This window comes from Xyrauchen texanus, chromosome 46 (assembly GCF_025860055.1).
Source record: "Xyrauchen texanus isolate HMW12.3.18 chromosome 46, RBS_HiC_50CHRs, whole genome shotgun sequence".
Lineage (NCBI taxonomy): Eukaryota > Metazoa > Chordata > Actinopteri > Cypriniformes > Catostomidae > Xyrauchen > Xyrauchen texanus.
The window spans coordinates 25,393,297-25,420,497 of NC_068321.1; the positions used below are offsets into that span (position 1 = coordinate 25,393,297).

The following is a 27,201-nucleotide window of genomic DNA, read 5'->3' on the forward strand; positions in this document are numbered from 1 at the left end:
TTTACATTGAAATAAGCAGGTGTAATGAGATGAAAGAGTACAGAACTGTTTTATTAGGGATTACATACACATTTCCTCGTATCATGCTCCATTACAGCTCAAACGTTCCAGTACATTCATTCATTTATTCAATACATCATGCATTTTATCCCACAATACTTCAGTAGAATTTAGTTTCACAGCTCCATTAAATATATAAATAATCCTGGAGACAAACAAAGTTTGGGTCAGTGTGTTTTTAGATTAAAAAAAATCTACAATAGATCGCAGAACCACTTTTCAAAAGGGCATTACAAATACAGTAAATAAATGCCAGGATAGCGGTAGTTTGTGCTCTGAACACTGCTAATGCAACAGTGACTTAAGTAATAAAGCAAAACCACACAAGATAAAGCCATACAGTCACTAATAAAGGACAACTGACATCAGGAACAAAGCTTCCCCTTTCTTAGGTTGTAGGTTAACTTTAAAATCAATTGAACAATTCTCCATTGAACAGTGTTCTTATTAGAAGAGGTAGACCGTTATATCGGTTTTACCGATTAATCGGTGCCGATAGTTGTTTTTAGAAATATCGGTTATCGGCAAATCTATGCCGATAGTTGCCGATATTTTGTTTTATTCCTCTGTTCTTCTGTAAATTAAATTTTTTAAACTGACGGAAGGTGTGCGAAGAAAATTGCGACTATATAGAAACGTCCCTCATCAGCACATAAATGGTGTCTCCAACATCATATTGTGAATAATATTAATAATAATAATAATAATAAATAGGCTATAAAAGCTTAATTTGGTCAATATTAAATATAGAGCATTGTAATGTCATTCTTGCGAGTCCCTGGTGTGTTTCAGGCTAGTTTAGTGTTAAAAGTCCCATGTTATGCAGCCAATGATCTTTTTTTATTCTAATTATTATTAGGATTTTGGTTTTGTATTTGATCAATTTTGGGCTCTATTGGCATTTTTCCACGGCATGTTACGGTTCGACTCGTCTCGCTTTACTTTTCTGAGCTTGCTTTTCCACTGCAGTTTACTGCCGCCTCAACGTGGGTGGGATTATAGGCTGATCGTCATAGTTACGCCCCCTCTACTGCCGTGACATCATCTTAAACACGACACAAACTGACCAAAACAATAACACGACCGCTAGCTGTTAGCTACTAGCTCATTGTGCTGCATAAAGCAGTTGTTGCGTGGTGATTTTACACAAGTGTAACAGTTAAATTGATCTGGTTGTTTTAGAAGCTTCCAGTAGCTGGTCATCTAAATAAAGTGAAGCTTTCAAGCGGAGTATAGAGTTAACGTAACAAAACGTCCCATCCTCCATCATGGCCGAGTCCAGCGCGCTCTCCGTCCAATTGCTCGCCGGTTTAGATAGCGTCCATTTGGTCGAACCACTGCCACTTTTCGTTGATGGTTCTGTAGTCATTTTTAACTTTACACTGTTGGTAGGTCCAATTAGTAGCCGTGTGCGGCCAACAGCTGAGACACTTCCTGAAATACATTTTTGTTCGTCTCTAACCACGGCGTGATTTTGCGCACAGCCATTTCTTTTTACAATTCGAAAGTTGCGTGAACAAATTATACTGTTAGCGCTGTTGCTAACTTTAAAACTAGCGGGTTGATGTCCCTTGTCGCTAATCCAATGATGCTGGTAGTGACGATTCTCCCTGATCAATTAGTGATCTGCAGGATTTTGACGTCACATTTAGTATAGGCTCGGCTCACTTGGAACCTCGACCAAGGTGGTACTAAAAAAGTACCAGGTACCATCCACAGTGGAAAACCCCCAAAAAGCGAGCAGAGTCGTACCGTGCAGTGCAAAAGCCCCATTAGTCTGTGCCGACTAAGAAAATTTTATAATGTTCTATTAATCAGCCGATAGTTTTTAAAATCGATTCATTAGTTGAAGGTGGCGAATATATCGGTCCGTCTCTACTCCATTGTTTTAACGGTTATGCCATGAAACAAACTGGTCTTAAAAAGGCTAAAATTGGTCTAAATTATTTTTTTCCCAGATTTGATTTAATTTTAGTAAAAGGTAAAAATGCCCCCGTCCACTATCTGAGTTTTTATATTTTTTTTTTGTGTGCAAAAGGTGTAACGTCCTTTTGCAAAAAGCTAGAATGGAACAAATTTTGCTATTAAAATGTTTATATTTTGCAGCCAAAATAAATCGCAATCATGCATCCGTGCATTCCTGATCAATTAAATGTCTGCGTACATATTAGTCAACACGACATCAGAATTGACTCCATTTACTTTCTCTATTTTCCTGGTCTTATTGTGAACGAGTCGTCAGTGCACAATATTTCAAAGAAAACAAATGGTCTAACTGTCAATCAAAATATATTAACTTTATATTTGTTTTCACCATCCAGTCAATTTCCAATGGATAAAATCAAGTTAATTATATCTTCTGTGTGTGTGTGTGTATTCAAAGGTCCAAGTCATCCATTTCAAAAACTTTTTATTTGTATTATTACATTTTAGTTTTATAATATGTGTATATAATTTACGTTACATAAGTAAAATGGGTTGCGAATTTGGTTTCGTGTTGACTCAAAATGGGTCAAACCGAAACATATTTTAAAAGGACATGCACAGAGATTTTAACATGGCAGAATGTCAATCATAATTGTATTATTATTTATTTGTGATAACTATGGCAAATATTATAATGATAATTGCAAAAGTCAGAGCAAAGAGAGCCTATTTGTCATGCTGTGTATTTTCGGCACTATTTTAAATGAGTTTCACCTGTTGGTTTGGACACGGGATGTTTATTATCTACAGTAAACAGCAGGCTCGGAACATGGTCATGCCCGTCGATGACGTCACTTGTAAAGAGACGCTCTCATTGGCTGAAATGAAAAGCACAGAGCCTCTCTTCAGAGTGATGTCAGAGAGGGCGGCGGCAGAGGAGGCGACAGCCTCTCCATCAATAACCAATAGGATTCCGGCAGATTCCAGCGGGGACACCTTGTACTGCCGCAACGAGGCGGGAATCTAGAGAGAGAGAAAGGTGAGGAAAATGAGTATAGATCATCAGATATTCTTCAGGACGTTCAGATCCGATGTGTTCTGTCAGACGCACCTGCATTCTCATGACGGTGAAGTCTGGCACAGGAGGGTCGTAGAGGTAGACGCAGGGGTCGGAGTTGTCCCGCACGCAGGGGAAGATTTTGGCGCTGACAGGAGCGGGGCTGTAATTCAACATCTCGCACAGTGTGTCCACGTCGATGTATTTAGGGGTCAGTCCAGCACGTACAGTGTTGTCAGAACACGCCATACACTCCACACAGTCTGCATGGGGTCACGAAATGTTTATAGATGGAAAAAATATTCATTCAAAATTAATATTAATGAATATACATCTAAGAAATTACACAAAACTACACAACCTTTTCCAAAGCATGAAACTGAAGAATTTGTGTACTTGCATTAAGGATACACTGCAATAAATGTTCACTTTGAAGATGACTTGGATTCTTTAATAATTGTTTTTTGCACTGCATAATGTTAATTGCATTAACCAGAATTTGGGGGAAAATGTGCTTAATTATGATGAAAATAATGTCACGACGCAAAAACATCGTCCTATTTTTCCTAAATATAAACGTACTTTTATTCAAGAAAAGTCATTTCCCTGTGAAATATGACCTGAACTTGGCAGGCTTGGTGAAAATCACCCATTATATGTATATTTTGGGGGGAAAATATAAAGTAAATATTATTGTACTAATCATAATTTAAACTAAAGAAAGATTATTTTTCATGCTGTGTATTTTTCGGTATTATAATTTCTTTTTACATGATACTGTATAGATTTTTTTGCATTATAATGAAAATAATAAGCAAAGTATCATTACTTATTTTCTCCTTTTGATATTCTTCAAAGGTTTTGTGAGATTCACACATTTATATTTCATAAATATTATAATTTTAATTGTGATTTAATCTAAAGAGCGTTTATTTGTCATGCGGTGGGTTTTTCAGCACAATATTCATAAATGTTTTATGTAATCCAAGAATTTACAGGTAGAAGATTAATTTTTTTCCATTTAGGTTAAATAATAAAAATAACCATACAAAAACATACTGATGGTTTCAGAAAGTACGACATTTTTTCCCACTTTTTAATATACATCTTTTATATTTTTTAATAATATTTAATAAAAAAAATTTTTTTAATTGTAATAATAATTGTATTAATTAATTATATATATATAAAAATATAAATACATTTATTAACAAATATTTTATTATTTTTCCTCATAATTATTTCACATTACATGATAATGCAATTTTTTTTTTGCATTACCATAATGATAATTTAAGAGGGAATTTGCTTAATATAATGTCACAATACAACTAATATATATATATATATATATATATATATATATATAAATATGGATTTTTCTTTTGATATAGGGGTAAAGTATGACCTGTACATGTTAAACAGTAAATATTATTATAGTAATATATCATGTGGTGTATTTTTCAGCACAATGTTTGTAATGATTTTATGTATTCCAAAAAATATAAATTACATGATTTTATTTTTGACATTACAAAAAAATTAAATGATAAAAAAGATCCCCATAAAAAGTTCTGTGGTGTTAAAATTGTCCTGTGATAATATCATGATGCTTTGATATACTATAGTACTGAATGATTACATACTAATCTACCATAGCATCTAAAGTACCTGAAAGAATACAATGCTACATGTCCAAAAACATGGTAATACCATGATACTTTTGTTAGTAGAGGATAGCTGTGTGGTGACCTCTGACCTCCAGAAAGATAGGCGTGAGGCTCATTTGCTCCCAGAAACATGGCCTCCCCCGGCTGCAGAACAATCCGGTTCAGGAAGTAGATGGAAAAGCATCCGATATCCCCTGGATACTGGGAGTGTAACCGTAGTAACAGTTCTCCATTACTGCTGCACGTGTCTTTTCCAGCAAACTCTGGGACAAAAGAACGAGTCAGCCCAATATTTAACAGATGATCACTAGAATGTTCCTAATGCAAATGTTCCAAACCACTATTTCTTTCATTCATTTATTAACACGCACAACCCTTAAAATCACCCGTCCGTAACCCGATATTATTCCATACTGTATCGAAAAAACATAAACATGTTAAATGTAATAAAATCAGAAATATAAATATGTATCTTTAAAATAAACACTACTAATATGTCCTTACAGAAGGAAAAGGTTCATTTAAAAAATAAGGCCACATATATAAATTATATACACATATTATAAAACTAAAATGTAATAATACAAATAAAAAGTTTTTGAAATGGATGACTTGGACCTTTGAATACACACACACACACACACACACACACACACACACACACACACACACTAACTACATACACTACACACAAAAAAAACAATAACAAAACATATACACACATTTACAAAACACACCTTTTGTAAATCTGTATATTAACATTTATATAACTACATAATTTATATATAAATGTAATATTAAAAATAATAATAAAATATATATATTTTCTTACATTTACAAAAACACACCTTTTTGTAAATCTGTAATATTAATATTTTTTAATTAAATGTAATTTGTAATATCTATAAATGTAGTCATTTAAAAAATAAATATATAAATATATATATATATGATTATTTTTAAATTATATAATTAGTTAATATACTGTATATATATATATATATATATATAAAATTAATATACAGTATGTAGCCATTTAAAAAATAAATATACATACACAGACAAATACACCGATCATCCACAACAATAAAACCACCTGCCTAATATTGTGCAACAGCGCCAACCCGCATCTCAGAACAGCATTCAGACACGCTATTCTTCACATCACAATTGTACAGAGTGGTTATCTGAGTTACCGCAGACGTTATCGGTCCAAACCAGTCTGGTCATTCTCTGTTGACCTCTTTCATCACAGAACTGACGCTCACTGGATGTTTTTAGTTTTTGGCAGCATTCGGAGTAAATTCTAGAGACTGTTGTGTGTGAAAATTCCAGAAATACTCAAACCAACCCGTCTGGCACCAACAATCATCCATGTGATTATCTAATCAGCCAATCGTGTGGCAGCAGTGCAGTGCATAAAATCATGCAGATACGGGTCAGGAGCTTCAGTTAATGTTCACATCAACCATCAGAATGGGGAAACAAATTTGATCTCAGTGATTTGGAGCGTGGCATGATTGTTTACGGTAATAGGCAATATTAGGCAGGTGGTTTTAATGTTGTGGCTGATCGGTGTATATATGCATCTACATATACATACATCACCTTCCCCGGCAATATATATATATAGTTTCATTTCAAGTAATTTTTCTTATATTTTCCATGGTTTGTCAACTCTGTCACCCAAATGGAGCCAACAATCAGTTTCTGTTTTCACACTTTTTACTTCAAATTAAAATTAAATGATAGATTTATCTTATTGTTCATAAACATTTTGACATGGCAGAACACTTGTTGAGTGTCACAAAAACATAAATTCATATTTCAGAACACGATAAACGGATGAATACCAAATAATGTTTGGTCTATTTATTTTTGTCATCTTGTTGCCTGTTCTGTCCCATGTCTCACCTTCCTCCGAGATTCGTTTAACCAACATGTTGAGCTGATCGACAAACAGTTTCTTCTCACAGTTCATCATGCGCGTGAAACATTTCTTCAGCGCGAGAGACGTTCGCTCAGAGTCTCCTTCAGCGTTCTGAAGCTCCTCAGCGGCGTCATTACCAACCAGCGCATGAAACTCTGGGACATCTGCAAAACACACACGCAAAACCACACGGAAGACTTAAAGACAAGATGCGATGCTGTTCGCAACCCATTTCGATTTCATACTCACTTTAAAATATGACAAGACCCATATAGTGTAATCTTGGGCTGCAAAACACTCACTTTTGAGAAAGGCCATGATTTCTGCCACCGGCCGGAAGCCGCAGAGCCCTTCAAACTGTGTGAGAGCGATGGCCATCTCAGGCTTGTGGTTTTTGTCCGGGTAATGCTCTGGAAACTGCGCGTGAAGTCTCGCAGCCAAGTCCTGTCAGGTGACAACAGGAGACGCGATTACAACAACACAAGAAACACCATTGTAGTTTTTCGTAAGTGAAATTCTCTGTAATCGCACCCTGTTGGGATGTGCCTGTATGGACAGAGCCGTGTTGACAGACAGCACTTTGAAGAGGAAAGGGAGCTGCCCATGGAATGTGTCCTTGACCTTTGACCCCAAACATCCTGGGTAATCTGCAATCCACTGTCCAAGTGTCCTCTGGGATATCCTGTTGTCTTTGATGAGAGCGTCACCTTTGGGATGAGCACCCATCCACAGCTGGGAAGGTCAAAATAATCACATAATGAGAAAATAAGTCAACTTACAAATGAATGAACATTAGGAAACGTTTTTGTATCCCTAACGGTGTTCTTAAAAGGGAAGTGTGCAATTTCTGCGGCACTAGTGGCAGAAAACGGAATTGCATTCATTAAGTTGAGATAGTCAAAAATGCTTATCTGATCATTTATATCATTTATAACGGCTGTTGATTTAATGAGTTAATTCAGTGCAATTAATTATATAAGAAATATGCCAACACATGTAAGCAATTAATCACGTCCCCGGTACATAATGAGGATTTTCCCTACCATCAGCGCAATTCGAGCTTGAAGTACCACTGTTAATGTTTTTGCGAGTCCTAGTGAGCAGGGGGGGGGGGGCAGTAAGCACAAGTCCAGCTGAACATAGTGTGTACATTGACGTGTCCTTAATCCTTAAAATAAATTATCTCAGGCAGATTTGTTGAATTCATATGCAAAATGGATTGCGGTGGACCGTAAGCCAATAATTAAAAATATGACAATAAACAAATATTGTCTTCTAAAGCCACTTTTTGTATTGTATAACCAATGCTGTAGTAATGTATTATAATTCTATAAATTATTTTATGTATAATATATTATATTTTTATATTATTAAAAATCATTAAATTAGTTGAACTAATAAAACATTTCAATAACATCGAAATAGTTTCAGGAAGGAGGTACAGTGCTGTTGTTGGTTTATTAATAATTATTTAATTATTTAATCATTATATATTGCTTATTATATGTATAATATATTATATTCATAATTAATTAATTGTAATTATTTAATCATTATATATTTAATTATTTTTATTCGGGGGGACTTTCCCAGCATACTTTGACATTTGCGATTAATTATTTGGTTTATTAATAATTATTTAATTATTATATATTGCTTATTATATGTATAATATATTATATTCATAATTAATTAATTGTAATTATTTAATCATTATATATTTAATTATTTTTATTCGGGGGGACTTTCCCAGCATACTTTGACATTTGCGATTAATTATTTGGTTTATTAATAATTATTTAATTATTATATATTGATTATTATATGTATAATATATTATATTCATAATTAATTAATTGTAATAATTTAATCATTATTATTATTTTATTATGGGGGGGGAGGCTTTCTCTGCAAACATTGACATTTATGAGATTAATTATTTGGTTTGTTAATAATTATTAAATTATTTAATCATTATATATTGATTATTATATGTATAATATATTATATTCATAATTGTTTTAATATAATTGATTGTAATAATTTAATCATATAATAAATAATTTGTATTCGGGGGGGGTTCAACATTGACATTTGCTATTAATTCGATTAATTGTCATATCATGTAATTAATTTGATTAAAAATCAGTTGACAGATCTATTATTTAAGCAACAAAAAAACATTTCAATAACATCTAAACAGTTTAAGGACGGGGTACAGTGCTGTATCTGTTTTATTAATAGAAAGTAAAAGTCAAGCTAACCTTTAAGTGAACTCCTATTTAAAGATACACTTGTTTTTGTGTTAAAGTCTGTTATGCAATGTGTACAGAAGCCACAAATGCACAAGAACAACAACAACAGTCAAAATATTGAATATAGTTTAATACAGAGAATCATTACTGCGACTGTCAAGCTCCAACAAGGACCATAAAAGCGTATAAGTATTCTATACTACTCTTATGCTGTATTCCAAGTATTCTGAAGACATACAATAGCTTTGTGTGAAGAGCAGATGGAAATTTAAGTTGTTATTTGCTTCCAATTTAACAGCGTACAAGTCACATGGACTACTTTTATGTTTGTTTGGAGCTTGACAGGCGTCGTCATTAATGAACTGACATTGAATGGAAAGAAGCTGCATTAAGAGTATTGTACTTTTCTCCTTTTGTGTTCCACAGTAACAAAAACAGCGTGTAGGTTAGGAACGACATGAGGGTGAGTAAATAATAACAGAATTTGAATTTTTAGGTGGACCATTCGTTTAAAGGAGGGGCAAGCTTTGAGAAAGTACATCCAGACCTTTTAAGCTAAACAAAGTGCAGATTTTGGCAAATACTGTACCTCTGCATAGGGTTTGGCTTCCTCTATGACGGCCTGAGGATCTCCACCGACCACCAACTGGGCCACCTCACTGTCCAGACCCACTTTACCCCAAACATAGTTCTGCACCACACAGCACAATGGAAATACTGCAGATAGAGACATGGACATCTTTACATTTGTGCTCATCCGAAAACATTTTGTACTAATGTGACATAAAACACCTCACAGACCCTCATTTACGTGTCTATTTTGAAGAGATTTAAATGCATGAATGGATGTAAATGTCATTCATCAGAAATGCTTATACGCTCAAAAACAACCAGCAGCAGACTAAATAACTAAACAAATAACCAACTCGCGCCAACAACACTTAAGAACGACAACAACAACCAATCATGTTTAACCCGCTACACGTTGGTTGTTTTCGGCTAAATTTGATGTAAAACAATGAATTAAAATCTGAAACTAGAGATTGAACTGACCTTTCACTTCCGCCATGTCTACGACGTCGACAGTCACGGCGCGTGACGTCACAGCTGCCCAGCCAATCACGAGCCTTAAGATTTAAATACGCATCACTTCTGCGGTCAAAAAGCATTTAATAGATATTTATGCAGCTATTTTAGCGACATTAGATTTTATCCAAATCCCGGAAAAAAATCTAAATATATTATAACTTTATTTTTTTAATCGCTCGAGCATCTAGACACATTTTTACTTAATATCACTTTTAAAAACAACAGCAGTTAACAACAAAAAAAATTAAAATATAAAAGTAATGCATTAAATAAGACTCAAAAACACAATATAATAAACACTTTATATATGTGTGTGTGTGTGTGTGTGTGTGTGTGTGTGTGTGTGTGTGTGTGTGTGTGTGTATTTATTGATATCTTCTACATCAATCTACATCAATATAAAAACACTGAACTGTAGCATACATCATAAAAAAAAAAAAAATATCTGAAAAATAGAATTGCAGTACTTAAAAAAATAAAGAAAATAAAAAAAGATTATTTGTATTTTTTTTAAAGTCCAGAAGTTTGCATTTTTCTTTACGAACCCCATACCATCTTGACTTTTGGTTTTAGGTGTGCAAATTCTGCTATTTTTTTTTCACTGTTGTAACAAAGTTATAAAAACATACATTAAACAATGTACACTGGGAAAGCAAAAGGAAAGAACAGCACCAGGTATAATGGTATGTCATACAGTATTATGTATCAGTTGTTTACATTTAAAAATAATTTAAAAAGGAAGCACAGAAACAATAAATAAAGGCTTTTGATTACTGATTTTGCATTGAAACAGTATGAATTATTAATGATAATAAAATACTCAGTCTCTTTTTAATAAATAAATAACGCATCCTACGTCTGGTGATGACGTCATAAAGCGGTCTCCTGTACATGCGCGTCACGCACGTACTGCGGAAGTGTCGCGAGGAAACAGATTGCAGCTCTGGAACCGCTCCCGTGCAGTTCGGATTGTAAAGGCGGATAAAACCCCTTTAAAATGTCGGGATTCGACAGAAACCCGTTCGAAACCACATTCGACGTAAATCCCTTTCAGGTAAGACACGAGTAGTCAACTTGAGAGGCCCTCCGAATTGTTTGGGTTGAAATGAATGTGGAGTTTCCGAAGTTTTGAGTGATGACAGAAATGGAGTGTCGGGTCAGATCGGGTGGGTTCGGCTGTTGTCGTGTCATGATCCATTATTATAGTGTATTATTTTACTTTGGAGAAGGTTATGGATCTGCGCAGGTTTGGTGACAGACACTGATGTCGTGTTCTATTGACTCTATAAAGATACAATGTAACAGTGAAACTCTTTAACAATGTTACGCTTTAATGGAACTCAATGTTTCATATCTGTTCACCAGTGACTCTGTGCACATCAACTCATTTGCACATGCGCACTAGTGGCCACATAACACAAGTTGAACTGCATCAGCAAAGCCTCCTGTTTCTAAATACATTTGAGCAAGACATACAGGGTGGACATTATTATTGCACCATATATTTCTGGTAACACTTCATAATGGAAGCCATTAACAAACATTACAAACTGTGAATAAACATGATGGGGAAGTTGAAAAATAATGTGGACGCTTCTACATCAGCATCAAAGATTTTAGGTTAAAATGTTGGCCAAACGTTTGGAATAATGTACAGATTTTGCTGTTTCGGAAGGAAATTGGTACTTTAATTCACCAAAGTGGCATTCAACTGATCACAATGTATAGTCAGGACATTTCCGATGTAAAACAGCACCATCACTATTTGGAAAAAAAGTCATTTTTAATAAAATCTAGACAGCAGCATCACTCCAACACCTTATCCTTGATTAATGATTAATATCCTGACTATACATTGTGATCAGTTGAATGCCACTTACACGTTTCATGACACCACCAGTGTAACTGCACGTGTGATTCATTGATACACATGGCTTGTATTTGCTCTTCTGTAATATAACAATGTTCTTTTGCATATTTTAGTGTTTTCATCGTCTGTTGTTCTGATGTACTTTCCATCTGTTTCCTCACTAACACGGCAGAATATTGAGTTGTAGACTCAAAACAAAGTAAACAAACCTCCCCTCGAAAGGAAATTGAGAAACGTTAGTCCTTGTTTTTTTCTTTACTTGTTCCTTGATTGTTTGTTATGGCCCAAAGACTGTCTATAGAGTAACTAGATTTGATAGACATGGATTCGTTGTTGTTACCTATTGAATATATGGACACTGTACACAATGTAGATCACATGATGTTTACCTAAGGCGTTGATGTTCCAGTTATGCCCTGGTTTGATTGGCTGATAAGGAATCTGTAGTTAAAGGTTGAGATATGCAATTGTAAATGGGTTGATGTTGATTAATGTGGCGTCAGCCCAACTAGTTATAAACAGATGTTGAAGGACCCATGATATTTGTATTGGTTGAATTCAGAGGTCTGATTCAGTATATTTTAAATAATTTCTAGAGTCGCTCCCTTCATATATTACACTTGAAATAAACTCTGTTGTGTAATGTTGATTTTATATCCTCATTAACCCACATTTGCAAGGAAAAAGAGGATATTTGCAGGGTTTTCTTATAGAAGGGTCAGGTCTCTCTCTCTCTCTCTCTCTCTCTCTCTCTCTCTCTCTCTCTCTCTGTCTGTGGGAATGAGAGCCGGTGTGTAATTCACAAGGGGAGGACATTAAACTCTGTTATTGATTAGGCTATTTTAAGAACATTTATGTATTTTGATATATACGGCAAATGTTTATATTTCTACTTTGGGGTTTGCTGGAAGTTTTCTTTGTCTTTTTGTCCCATACTGGGTAAATATTAAAGTTGCTTCCTGCCTAGGGTTGCATCGGTAGACCGTTTTCACGGTATGAAAATTGACTGTTATCATACCATGTACATTTGCTTATCTACGGTATTGAGAAAAAAATATATAACTGGACTGAAAATCTCACCTGCGCATCTCCTTTCCTCCTCGTCTATCTGTCAGACTCGTCAACTTGTGCCTCCACACACACTCATGCAGCGGAGAAAATGTCAGAGAGAAGCGAGGGGGTCTGACGTGTGTGTGTGTGTGTGTGTGTGAGTTTCTCAACTGGTGGGTCGCAGGTATATTCACAGCAGGGATAGAACAATTTCGCCGGCCGTCCAAGTGATCGCCTATTTAGGACTTCCGAGGCAGATTTAATGATAATCTCGCAATCAGCCAAAGTCTTCTCATCTGCACTTTCACACGAGTGTAACGGAACCAGTTTGTCTCTCTGACGCGTGTGGGGTTCCCGATCATGATCTTCCCTCGATATTGTGGAGCGCAGACCTCAAAACTGATGTGACCAATTTCAATCCTAGTGAGACTTTTCTTGTTTAAAGCGTTACGGAGGAAGTCAAGTCAAACCTCTCAAACAGTAGCAGTCCTGACATGCCAAACAGCACTGAGGAAAAGAGCAACAATGTGTTATGCACTAAAAAATAAATCATTTAACATCATCACCTTTACAAAATTGATTCACGATTTGTTTTGTCATAATTTGACAAAATATTATAGTTTTATATGAAATAATCTAAAGGTAGAATCTATTAGACAGTTGTAGTTAAAGTTTCAAGATGTGTTTCAGCTAGTATTTATTTTTCATAAATACTATAATTTATTATTACAGACCTAACCATGGTAATGAGGAGCCTTTCCTTTTGTGTAATACGTATGTTCTGTTTTAATTATGTTTGAAATTAGGAAACAAACGGGATAATAATGGGCTCATACAAGTAAATATGCTCTTCAATTTTTAAAAAGGGGAGAGAAAACTTCCTGTCACATTTGTTGACGTCAACAACAAAAATAATGTCACTTGATCCATGTCCTTGTACTTGAAACCCATGAACAAATCTATGCAACAAAGGAAATGCAACCCAGGATACATTAAACACAGGTTATGTTTAATCTATGGCAGATCGACACTTGATGTCCAATGTAAAATCTGGTCCTGAAGCAAAACCAGTTGAGAAGCACTGAGTTAAAGGTACAGACAGGAGCAGTATATGTTCATTATTAATAATCGTTGGACATTACTTTAAAAGTTCACACAGCTGATGCTATTTTTAGTAGATTTAGTAGTTAATTTAGCATGCTATGCTAACATGTAAAATAACATGCTTTAGTTATTTATCATGTTATAGTTACATGCTATATTTTTAAGATTTCCTGTTTCCGTGGCATAACTAAAATCAAGGCTTTTAACTCGACAAAAAAACAATAAAAAAAACAAAACAAAGAGGGTCAAATATTTAAAGTGTTTGGTATAATTTTAAAAAGAAACTTTAAAAAAAATGAATCAATTCAGAAACTCTCAACCTAAGAAACTACAAAAATAAAAGTCACAAAAACACGAGCCAAAAATGTACTTTTTCTTTCTTATTATTTTTCTGATTTGACATTATGTATCCCTGGGTGGAAATAAGGTGGCTCTGAAAAACCACATTTGTTTTGTTCTCAATCATGTCACCTGTAAGATTTTGTGTTGATAAGACAAAGCAATCAAAAGTTAAAGCAAAAACATTATAATTTTACATAAGAACTAATTACACATGCAAACACAACAATGACTAAAGGTTTGCATAGCATGCAGACATGATTTTAGTCATGAGATTTCACAGAATGAGTTTCATTCTGTGTCATTTGAGTAATTATTAGCTGCGTTTCCACTATCGGGCCAAATGAGGGCGTGCTAGTGACAGTTGTGTTTCCACAGTCACTTCCGGGGCTTCAACGTGCCTCCTCTGGGCTTTTTCACCAATTACCCTTGGGCCAAACAAGACCCAAGGGTAATCAATGCTAACTTACCTTGCCCGTTTACATTCGCTATATAAACTCAATATTAGATAACATGATACATCAGCTTGAGCTTCTCTCTTGCTTTTGAAATGGGCAAGGTGTGTGATGTTGGCATCAGGGCAGCGTATTAAGGGTAGGATTTAGGGCAATGCTGCGGGGCTATTGGCCCGATGGTGGTAACACAGATTGATTTTGGTTTCGTGGCTGGCCAGTTGATAGCCCTAGCTCACACTGGCACGATATTGAAAAGCGGCTGTTGTGTCCGTGTCGTACTTGGCGCCATCTCCTGGTGGCCATATGTAATTGGAGTAATTGATCACATGACTCTCTGCCCAGATATGGAGGACTATCACCTCTGGTTGGTGCAATCTGAACCTAATACAACTGGTTTAATTTTCCATGTGGCTACAGGATTTCCGATGACGTCATCTGAACTAGGAAATTTAACGTGTTTATGGCCAGATAGCCAGGTGCACATGTGCTGGCAGGCCCATCTGGGCTAAAAGGGTTAACCCGTTAACTCACAGACCTCATTTTACTCAAAGTTACAACCTTAATTATTTAAATCCATTGAAAATTCAGAGAGAACCAGTAGAGAATGCCCCCTTTGTCTACTGGTTTTGGCTTAAAATGGTTCATCAAACCTTTTAAGTGGATCTTTTTGTCCCACATTGGTTAAATATTACAATTGCTTCTTCCTATAACATAATTAATGAATACTGCAGACACCGATTCATATTAATCATTAGCAGCAGTACATGTATCCTCAGATGAGACTTACAGATACTGTATATCTACATGCACTTTGGACAAGCAGTTTTATTATCGTGGGATCTCATCCAAATTTCAACTATGAGATCAAATCCAACAAAGGGAGGCACATATATTTCTGCATGTCTGTGATGTGGTTTTAAATCATAAACACTTGGACATAATTACCTGAATTCTTGTCTATAGATAGGTGCTATTTATGTTCTTCATTATGACCACAGATTAGTCTCCAATGTCACATGACCTCTTAACCTCTCTGTAATGATGTCACTGTGTGTTGTAATTGTGGCATGACTAATGGAGTGTAATTGGCACCACATGACACACTCGTGACTTTAATATGCTACACTGTTGTGTTTTAAATGTTTAACCTTTTTTTAACCCTGTTTAATGTGTTTTAGAGGAGTCCATGAAATAATAATATATTGTATATAATAATAATAATAATAATAATATATGCTAATATATAAATTATTTAGGCCATATAATCTTTTTTTTTTTCTCTCCCCAATCTGGAACGCCCAATTCCCAATGTGCTCTAAGTCCTCGTGGTGGCGTAGTGACTCGCCTCAATCCGGGTGGCGGAGGACGAATCTCAGTTGCCTCCGCGTCTGAGACCGTCAATCCGCGCGTCTTATCACATGGCTTGTTGAGTGCGTTACCGCGGAGACCTAGTGCGTGTGGAGGCTTCACGCTATTCTCGGCGGCATCCACGCACAACTCGCCACATGCCCCACCGAGAGCGAGAACCACATTATAGCGACCACGAGGAGGTTACCCCATGTGACTCTACCCTCCATAGCAACCGGGACAATTTGGTTGCTTAGGAGACCTGGCTGGAGTCACTCAGCACGCCCTGGATTCAATCTCGCGACTCCAGGTGTGATAGTCGGCGTCAATACTCGCTGAGATACCCAGACCCATTTATAGTCATTATTAGTTATTAATAATAATTAAATTAATTTGATTAAATCTGACCTTTTTAAACACCTTCTAATGAAAGTGTTTTGGAGGAGTCCATGAAATAATAATAAATAACAATTTGTTATTGTAATATATTTAAATATTAATAATAATAATGATAATAATAATTAGTGATAACTCGCCACACGCCCCACCGAGAGCAAACCACAATATAGGGACCATGAGGAGGTTACCCCATGTGACTCTACCCACCCTAGCAACAGGGCCAATTTGGTTGCTTAGGAGACCTCAACACGTCCTTTTGAAAATATTTCATGTAATTTAATAAATTATTAGTATTGATAAATATTGTTTAATAAGAACAACAATAATACTAATACATAATTATGATTGTGTGTCCATCTCTTTCAGGATCCGTCTGTGACTGATGTGACTAATTCTGGAATTGATCACATTGAACATTTCAATCCGTTCCGTGATGGGACCTCTGTAAGTAGAACAGACACAACAGCATCGTATACTAACAGTTTTGAACGTGGCTCATCCAATCAGAATTTAGACCCAGAATGATCCGCTTTATAAATCATTATAGCCCAAGATTTACATGAGTTCACTGTTGTAGCTCAATGATGTTTAAGTTTAGTGTGTACTTAATGTAATTTTGTGAAGTGATGTTTTCATGTCATGTAATTGTTTTGATGTGTTTCTCTACAGGGAACCACCATCCCAGCTTCAACCACTCCATCTCAACCTGCTGTATTGCAGCCGTCAGTCGAGCCCACTCCACAGGTCAGATCTCACACACACACACACACACACACACACACACACACACACACACACACACTGAATCGCTTCATATAAGAGTTCACCGCTTTTTCTTCTGTAAAACACAAAAGAGTAATTTTCGAAGAATTTCATGGCAGCTTTTTTCCATATAATAAATAAAAATGGAGACTGGGGCGGTGACATTTTTCTCCAAAATGACAAAAAAGCATCATCAAAGTGGTCCAAATGACTCATGCACTATATTCCAAGCCATACGATAGCTTTGTCATTATTAACTAATAATCATGAGAGTTCATAAGAGAGCGCTACATACTCCGATTTATGTACAAGTCATTCTTCTCCAATGTTTTTAGTTCATCCAGTTCACAAAACATTTCAGAACGATTCGTTCCTGAATCAAACCGACCTGGTTCTAAAGTTCAACTCACTGATTCGGTGATCCGGTTGTATAACACACAAATCACACAAACTACTTTTATACTGCTTTTTTTGACGTTTTTAAATTTGACTGCCCCAGTCCCCATTCACTTGCATTAAATGTAAAAGAGCAGCTAGGATATTCTTCAAAAATTCTCCGTTTGTGTTCCACAGAAGAGAGAAAGTCATACGGGTTTGGAGCAACAGGAGGGTGAATAAATGATAGATTGTTAAAATGTTTCTAATAGACCTGTGTCTGTCTGCGCAGGCTACAGCTGCAGCTGCGCAAGCAAATCTGATCAGACAGCAGGAGGAGCTGGAGAGGAAAGCAGCTGAACTAGATCGACGAGAACAAGATCTACAAAACAGAGGAGCACCTACAGGTAACACACATACTACTCTTTAAACCGTATATACAGCACAGTATATAATAAGCAGCACACTAGTAGTCCATGCCGAACATCCTCAGTTTGTTTGCATACATGCCTGCAATGCTACAGTTGCATAAATGAATGCAGAAGTGACACATTACAAAATCTGTTTGTTAGTTGCTTGTTCCGGTTTAAGGATTGTGGGAGCTGTGATGCAGATGTCTGTTTTACCTTTAACCTTCCTCTCCTCAGGCAAACAGAACAACTGGCCTCCTCTACCCAAACGTTTTCCCATCAAGCCGTGCTTCTACCAGGACTTCTCTGAGGAGATCCCACAAGAGCATCAGAGAATCTGCAAAATGATCTACTACCTCTGGATGTGTGAGTTTAAGAGACCTTGTCGACTTTCAGACACTCAAGAAATATGTCTTTCTCGTCGTTTGGCAGAAAACAAACTGCTTTGTTGAACTTAACAGGCAAAATCCATAAAATATGTATTATATAAAATGTAATGCATTTACATTTATGCATTTGGCAGACGCTATTATCCAAAGCGACTTACAGAGCACTTATTACAGGGACTTATTACAGGGACAATCACCCCCCGGAGCAACCTGGAGTTAAGTGCCTTGCTCAAGGACACAACGGTGGTGGCTGTGGGGCTCGGACCAGCAACCTTCTGATTACCAGATTACCAGTTATGTGCTTAGACCACTACACCACCACCACTCCAGTGGTGCAGTAAAATGAGTGGGGTCTGGTAATGAGAACTGGGATGTAAATGTGCTTAAAGGGACAGTTCACCCAAAAATGAATATGATCTCATCATTTACTCCCCTTCATGCCATCCCAGGTGTGTGTGACTTTCTTTCTTCAGCAGAACACATTTGAAGAAAAATAGAGAAATATCTCAGCTCAGACGGTCCTTAAAATGCAAGTGGATGGTGACCAGACTTTTAAAGCTCCAGAAAGAACAAACAGTCAGCATAAACGTCATCCATACGACTCCACTGGTTAAATTAATGTGTCCCTCCTACTCAGTTTTAGACAGCGCTGCTCTTCCATGTGTGTCGCACGTGTGTCTATTCTCACGTGAACATGCCAACGCGATTACACGCGCACACTTTGATCTTTTTCACACCAAAAGCGATCGTTTCGCTTTAGTAGACGTTCAATTTTATTTATTTTTTCTCCCCAATTTGGAACGCCCAATTCCCAATGCGCTCTAAGTCCTTGTGGTGACGTCGTAGTGACTCGCCTCAATCCGGGTGGCGTTGGACGAATCTCAGTTGCCTCCGCGTCTGAGACCGTCAATCCGCGCATCTTATCACGTGACTTGTTGCGCGCATTACCGCGGAGATGTAGCGCGTGTGGAGGCTTCTCCACCTATCATATAACAAAGTTATATGATAGGTGGAGAAAAACATTCTTTATGACTTTAATATATCTTACATGTGCTTACAAAGCAAATAGTCCATTTTAAATGTCATGTTTCAGTATTTAATGTACTAACTCTGTGAGCTACATCCATGTGTCATTTGTTGCTCTTGTTTGATGTGTGGTTTCTGTTGTGTGTAGGGCATTGTGTGACGCTGTTCCTGAATGTTCTGGCGTGTGTGGCTGATTTCACCATTAAAACAGATGCGGGGGTGGACTTCGGCCTCTCCATCCTCTGGTTCGTTCTGTTCACCCCCTGCTCGTTCCTCTGTTGGTACAGACCCGTGTATAAAGCCTTCAGGTGAGTCTCTGTCTTCTGGACCACAAGTCAGTATTTAGTTCCCCTTTAATTTGTGCCACACAGGATGATGAACTGGAACGACGGGAAGAATTTACTGAATTGCAATTCAAAGAAATGTTACACAAATGCCATGGCTGTATCTGTATTATGCTTGTACTGTATGTATGCGCATGTGGATATTTCTTTTATTTTCTAATCTAATTACATTTTGATTCGTGAGAATGTAAAGCATAAAATGCATTATATTTTCAATTAATTAGACATATATTGACTTGAGATTGAGTTTGAATCCAGGGTGTGCTGAGTGACTCCAGCCAGGTCTCCTAAGCAACCAAATTGGCCCGGTTGCTAGGGAGGCTAGAGTCACATGGGGTAACCTCCTCGTGGTGGTGATTAGTGGTTCTCGCTCTCAATGGGGCGTGTGGTGAGTTGTGCGTGGATTGTGGAGAGTAGCATGAGCCTCAACATGCTGCGAGTCTCCGCGGTGTCATGCACAACGAGTCACGTGATAAGATGCGCGGATTGACGGTCTCAGAACCGGAGGTGAGTAACCGTGCCACCACGAGGACCTACTAAGTAGTGGGAATTGGGCATTCCAAATTGGGACAATATTAATATAACCATTTGACTGTGTTGCTAGCAAGGTTTCCATTACAAGCACAAAAACATGGTAACGATCTGACTCGGATTAGGAGCCAAATACACATTGTATAGTGTGTTCACTGCTGGCGGCTGCGCATTGTGAAACATCATCAGCGATTAAGGGCTGGATAATCGTGAGTTTGGCAATCGTGGTGCAACCTAGGCAGAACGCTTGATTGGTAACAGCTACGACCAATCGCACGCTTTGCTTCAGCGGCGCATGCAAAGTAAGAAGCGGCATGAATTCATGAAACTTCTCATACATAAACAAACCGAATGACCCGGTACTTGAACCGACAGACTGAATGAGAGGTGCATTTACTGCAGCATCGGCATGTGAGTCTATCTTGTTCATCATGGAAAGAAAAGAGCGGAAGAGCTATTAATGTAAATGGTAAATGCATTATATAGCGCCTGTTTTAACCTTAAAGATTACCAAAGCACTTTACACTGTGTCCCAATCACCCATTCACACACCAATGACGGGAGAGCTGCCATGCAAGGCGCTAGCCTGCCATTGGGAGCAACTCGGGGTTCTGATCAATGCTTAAACATTCGACTGAAGTCAGTAGAATTGACAATGGCAAATTTTAATAATGTAGAAGGAAATGACGTTATTGATACACTATTATAATTGTCTTTTTGGATGAAAAGTCATGCTTGGCTGAGTGGAAATTATAGATCTGCTTTGTTCTTATAATGCTTAAACACTATAAAGTTAAATCAAGCTTTTATTTAGCTGTTTCTGTGTTTTTGACAGACGTTTCTCACCATTGTTTGCTCAGTGGCATTGTTTTTTTTTCAGAACGAAAAGACACAAATTCGCCCTTTTTGTCATTGAAAATAGGTACATTTCAAAATATCACTGTCCTGCTCACAAAAGCAAAGTTTGTGGGGAATAATAGCCATTTTCTATACTTTTGAGGCATACACAATTAGGAAATAACACTTCCTGCCCAGGAACAAAAGTTGTGTTATATAGTGTAATAGTGACCCCATCTGGAGACGCCACTAGGTGGCAACAAATTTACATTTATATTTATGCATTTGGCAGACGCTTTTATCCAAAGCGACTTACAGTGCACTTATTACAGGGACAATCCCCCCGGAGCAACCTGGAGTTAAGTGCCTTACTCAAGGACACAATGGTGGTGGCTGTGGGGATCGAACCAGCAACCTTCTGATTACCAGATTACCAGTTATGTGCTTAGACCACTACACCACCACCACTCCACCACAAATGAAAGTCTAATGTGCTATGAGCGAGTCATTGAATCATTTTGAGATGTTCAGGACTGAAATCTGCTACATGTTTTTGCTTAAATATCACACTTGATGGGGTGCATAAATTTATAGCTTAAAAAGAGTGGGAACCCTACCTTTATGGGTAATTCATAATGGAAAAAATACAATACATGATCAACATCTGCATTGAATGATGTTTCGACTTTTGTAACCATTCACGAAGAGTGTCAAGTCGTTTTTATTTGTGTAGCGCTTTTCACAACACACATCGTTTCAAAGCAACTTTACAGGAGTCGTGCATTAACAGATGAAACTGTAATATCTATAAAGTCTTGGAGTCAGGATTGTGTAGTTTAAGCATTGTGTGTAAAATATGCAATGATTAATGTAACAATGTAACAATGAAATTATTGTATCGTTCCTGTCAGTTAAATAATGTTCTGTTCTTTCTCAGGTCTGACAGTTCCTTCAATTTCTTTTTCTTTTTCTTCATTTTCTTCGCTCAAATCGCCGTGTCAATCATTCAGTGCGTGGGCATCCCTCGATGGGGCAACAGGTGAGCGTTATAGCACAGATATATCAGTCTGTATTTTCATTTCTGTCCACATTTCATGACATCTTCCTTTCCTCACTACTGATCAGTTCTTCTATTCAGACTTCCTGTAAAATCGTTCTTAAATCAGCATTCATATGCAGTTATTCTTGCTACTCGTAATCATGACGTTTTCTTCTCTGTGACAGATGTCTTATGCTAAGTTCTCTCTTTAATGAGTCACTTTTCCTGCAATAACGGTTCTCTGCTGCTGGACTTCCTTTAATACTCTTGCTTCCTGTTTGAAGTATGTCCTCTCTCAAACATTTTAAACTCTCTTTTTTCATATTTTCCCTTTTGAAGCAGGCGATGCCAACCTTTCTTGATATACACACATTACCTAAAACATTTAGTTCAATCAACTGCATTTGTGACATTGTCAATTACGTGCAATAAATGCACGTAAGATGGAACATCCCCGTCACAGTTTTTACAAATGCTATTATATTTACAGTACTGCATTTGAACTGGTTTAATGTCTCTTTTGCTCACAGCGGCTGGATTGCTGCAATGGAGGCAATTGGTTCAAATAAAGCGGTTGGCGCTATTATGATGGTGGTGGCCGCATTCTTCACCGTGTGTGCTGTGATGTCTGTCGTCTTGCTCAAAATGGTTAGTAGTAATGCAAATGCATTTATGTTTGGCAACTCCTTAAAAAAAGCTTTTATATGTTAACATCTCTTGACTCAATAGTTTAAAGGAACTAACAAAGAGCAACACATTTACAGCTTGTATTAATCTTGGTTAATGTTAATTTCTACAGTAAATACATGAAATGTTGTATACGTTGACATTAATGCAATATGAAATAACATGAGCAAACGATTATCAATAGTATTTTATTAATCATTGCTAATGTTAAAGGTGCACTTTAACTCCTAAAGACCTGAATTGTAATTGTGCAATATATGTATAAAATCACGACTCCAGTCATATCAGTAACCTTATAAAAGCTGTTTTATTCTACACGGAGAGGGTCCGCACATGGGGGCCGCCATGTTAGAATCACATGACCAGCCGAATACCGCTCGTTGAATCTCAGTAACCGTCCTGTTATTGGACACTTTCACTCATTGATTAGAGTAATCATGGCTGGGGCCTGCGTGTATTGACACTGACTACGACCCCAGCCATGTCTCCTAAGCAACCAAATTGGCCCGGTTGCTAGGGAGGGTAGAGTCACATGGGGTAACCATATTGGCCCGGTTGCTAGGGAGGGTAGAGTCACATGGGGTAACCTCCTCGTGGTGGTGATTAGTGGTTCTCTCAATGGGGCATGTGGTGAGTTGTGTGTGGATCGTGGAGAGTAGCATGAGTCTCCACATGCTGTGAGTCTCCGCGGTGTCATGCAAAACGAGTCACATGATAAGATGCGCGGATTGACGGTCTCAGAAGCGGAGGTGAGTAACCGCGCCACCACGAGGACCTACTAAGTATTGGGAATTGGGGATTAAAAAATAAGTAATAATGGCTGACCATGAATACTAAATTTCTTCAATGGCATCTGAATCTGAAAACGATGAATTTAAAATTATACAGCATCCACACCACTAGGTGTCAGTGTAAGTCCAAGACGACACAAAGACAAAAGTTACTGAGTGCACCTTTAATTTATCAAATGCTGTAAAATATTGTTGTTAACGAATAGAAGCTTATTGTAAAGTGTTACCATTTACAATAAGGTTGCGTTTATCAACATTAGTTAGCGTGTAGTAACACATGTTAATTTTAACATACTGTACACAAACGACTTTACATTAAAACTTGTATACATAAACAATATGACTTTATGATGTTTCAAAATTAGGGCTGCCGATTTAACGCTTCCTGCCAGCAGTTGACGCATCAGTGACGTAAGCGTAATGGCGCGTTCACGCGAGGAGTCGGAAGCGCGTGTTTGTTTACAACAGGACCGAACGTCGTGTGAAAGTTAGCTCGTTTCAAACAGAAATACAGTGCTGGGCGGAAGCAACGATTTAAAGCTAAAAACGTTTTTATTATTGATTTATTGCTTCAGAAGACATTTATTGAGCGACTGGAGTCACGTGGATTACTTTTATGCTGCCTAAACGTGACGTTTGGAACATCAGACTGATGGCACCCGTTTATTTGCAAATCAGAGAGAATTTTCATTTTTGGGTGATCTATTCCTTTTAATGCTTCTTTTAATGTGTAGAATGTGTTGAGAGCACCACACTTTTATCTTATTCTGCAAAATATACAATAAATTAACATACAAAGTGGAAAAAGTGCTTGAATTGAAGTTGTCCGCTCTGTGTGCCGTAGATTGCATGCTGGTCCTTTACGGTGCAGTTTTTAAAAATCTGTGGTTAAAGACCGTTCTGAGAGGCGTACCATTGGTGTGTTTATTTCCAGGTTCATTCTCACTATCGTCACACCGGCGCCAGTTTCCAAAAGGCACAGCAGGAGTTCTCCCAGGGCGTCCTGACCAACCGCACCGTACAGAGTGCTGCAGCCAATGCGGCCGCCAGCGCCGCCCAGAGCTCTTTCCAGACGAACTAGACCCACAAAACACCCCCAGAATCCCGCAGAGCCTCCTTTCCATTGGCCCGGTGGTCCGCACGGAACCCAAAGCCCAGCTACGATCCCAAACGTTGCCCTTGTTCACCCGCTTTGGTTTCTCGGTCTTAATGTGGCCTTTGGACTGCAGAGGCGCTAGTTTCCAAATGTTTGTGGTTTGACGTTTAAATGTGTTTGTATATTTTTGTATGTATGCATTAATGGTTTCCTGTATCCTTTATTTGAGTTTGGTCATGCTGTATATAAAGTCCTATAATGATTCCTGATTGTCCATGAGGCACAGGAGCGATCGACTTTCTATAAAATGACCATGAATGATATTGAACCATTCGTAACTCCCTTGACAATGAAGTTTAAATGCATGATTTGATGTAAAGGTTTAGATGATGAATGCAATTCTGCTGTAATATAATTACTAAAGGTTTGGAGTTGTACATAATCAACAGAATGTGCCTAATGGATGCATCGGCATTCCCCTCATTTGTAATTTCACAGAGATTTCCTAAAAACCATTCAGCGTTCCTTACTAGTGCCAAAAACTAGGAACTCCTAGAGTTCCTTGGCATGAATGTGAGCATAATTTAAATAATTACCTCTGAATCTTGATGTCTTAATCGTAGGACTGAAGGGAGATGTGATGTATTTCTTTATATTGGGTTTGTATGGAGACTTGTTCTTCTGCATATATGGGATAAGGCTTTTTAGGCGACTTTAAACAGACAAATCGAAATAGTGTCACTTGTACCGCAAGTTAAATTTGCCTTAATGATTTTTTTATAGCCATTTTGGAAAATCCTTGCAATTAAAATGATTTGAAATTTTTATGTTGACAATTTTTACGCAAGCGAGACGCCAATGACACATCAAAAAGGGTTACATAATTCTGTCAGTCGAGATCAGTTTAATATATTTCAGCAGTATGAGTACTTAACAAGTTTGAAAATTAAATTTTTTTGATTAACAATTTTGTCTGACTCTTTATGTTATAAAAGCAACAAAGTAAATACATTTCGAACAGAAATCACACCAGTGTTGGGAAGAAAAGTAACTAAAAGTAGCAACACTACCCTTACTTTAATTACATTTTATGTATGTGTTGCTTTTCCAGTTACGAGTTATATTTTCCAACCATCATAACCAAATCATTCAAGTGAATCGGTTCTTTTGGACGGTTCACTTAAATTAACTTGTTAAACGATTCTGTTATGTTTAGCATTGGGCACTCCAAGTCATTTTAAGGAGTCGGTTCTTTCGGACGGTTCACTTAAATGAACTTGTTAAACGATTCCATTGTGTTTAGCATTGGGCACTCCGATTCATTTTAGTGAGTCGGTTCTTTCGGACGGTTCACTTAAATGAACTTGTTAAACGATTCCGTTATGTTTAGCATTGGGCACTCTGATTCATTTTAGTGAGTCGATTCTTTCGGACGGTTCATATAAATGATTCACTGATTCATATGAGCCAAGCACAGCCTTAGCTTCTGTTAACCGCTAAATTTAGATTCGGTTATAAAGTGCTTTTTATGTGTATATCAAGTATAAATGTATGTTCAATTTAATGTTGTCACATTACTTGTTTAACACAATTAGGAAAATGATCCATGGTTTTACTATGGTAATATAGAGCTGTTCAGGTTGTAGTCCAAAACATCTGGAAGAGTCCTTTTTTTAGGATTTTCCACAGTTGGGTGCGAGTAAAATAAGGTCTGTGGTAAAAATGTATATTACAACATAAGTTACGCACGGTCGTACTTGTAATTTTGTGGTCAGTGTTATGTTGCTAACAAGTTGCTAATTAAGGACTACAATATGTTTTCGATTCGCCAGGCACATACACTCGCACGCTTGTGGTATTTGTAGTCCTTATTTAGCATTTTGTTAGCCACATACATAAAAAACAAACAGCAGCTTCAAAATGTCCGTTTGATGCATGACTGTTTGTAATTGACAAAACGTCCATGTGTCCAAACAGTAAACATGGTTTTACTGCAGTATTCAGTAAATTGTAAGACCATATCTAAAATAATAATAATAAAAAATAAATAAACACCTTTTAGAAGGTTTTAGCTAATTTGATAGCTAGTTTTAGCCAAAAATGTGGTTCCAGTGAGGCACTTATCTTATAATGGAAGTTTAATGTGACCAATTTTTTAACGTTATGCTAAGTTACAAAATTATAACCACAAGACAAAGGATAAGATTGTAAAAATGATTTTAACTTATTATAATGTCAAAAAGCCCTAAAACGACAGTAAAAATTACAATTTAAACAACTTCTCAAATAATACACAATAAAATGTTTTAACAGAAGAATTCATGCAAGTGCTTTTATTAAATTATAAACTTCACAAACCTTCC

General features: G+C 37.0%; 2 protein-coding genes across 2 annotated transcripts; one reads left to right on the plus strand and one right to left on the minus strand.

Moving 5' to 3' along the window:
* Nucleotides 1-36: 36 nt before the first annotated feature.
* Nucleotides 37-9,982, minus strand: mpi (mannose phosphate isomerase). Its single transcript, XM_052120053.1, has 8 exons — nt 9,952-9,982; nt 9,488-9,615; nt 7,175-7,375; nt 6,946-7,087; nt 6,628-6,807; nt 4,803-4,976; nt 3,098-3,306; nt 37-3,009 (listed from the first exon to the last, which is right to left on the minus strand). The coding sequence occupies exons 1-8, from the start codon at nt 9,965-9,967 to the stop codon at nt 2,791-2,793; spliced, it is 1,269 nt and encodes a 422-aa protein (XP_051976013.1). The 5' UTR covers nt 9,968-9,982; the 3' UTR covers nt 37-2,790.
* Nucleotides 9,983-10,893: 911 nt separating this feature from the next.
* scamp2 (secretory carrier membrane protein 2) lies at nt 10,894-25,795 on the plus strand. The gene is made up of 9 exons (XM_052120055.1): nt 10,894-11,041; nt 16,918-16,995; nt 17,221-17,295; nt 17,981-18,095; nt 18,336-18,464; nt 19,662-19,821; nt 22,163-22,264; nt 22,795-22,912; nt 24,677-25,795. The coding sequence occupies exons 1-9, from the start codon at nt 10,985-10,987 to the stop codon at nt 24,821-24,823; spliced, it is 981 nt and encodes a 326-aa protein (XP_051976015.1). The 5' UTR covers nt 10,894-10,984; the 3' UTR covers nt 24,824-25,795.
* The last annotated feature ends 1,406 nt before the right edge of the window (nt 25,796-27,201 follow it).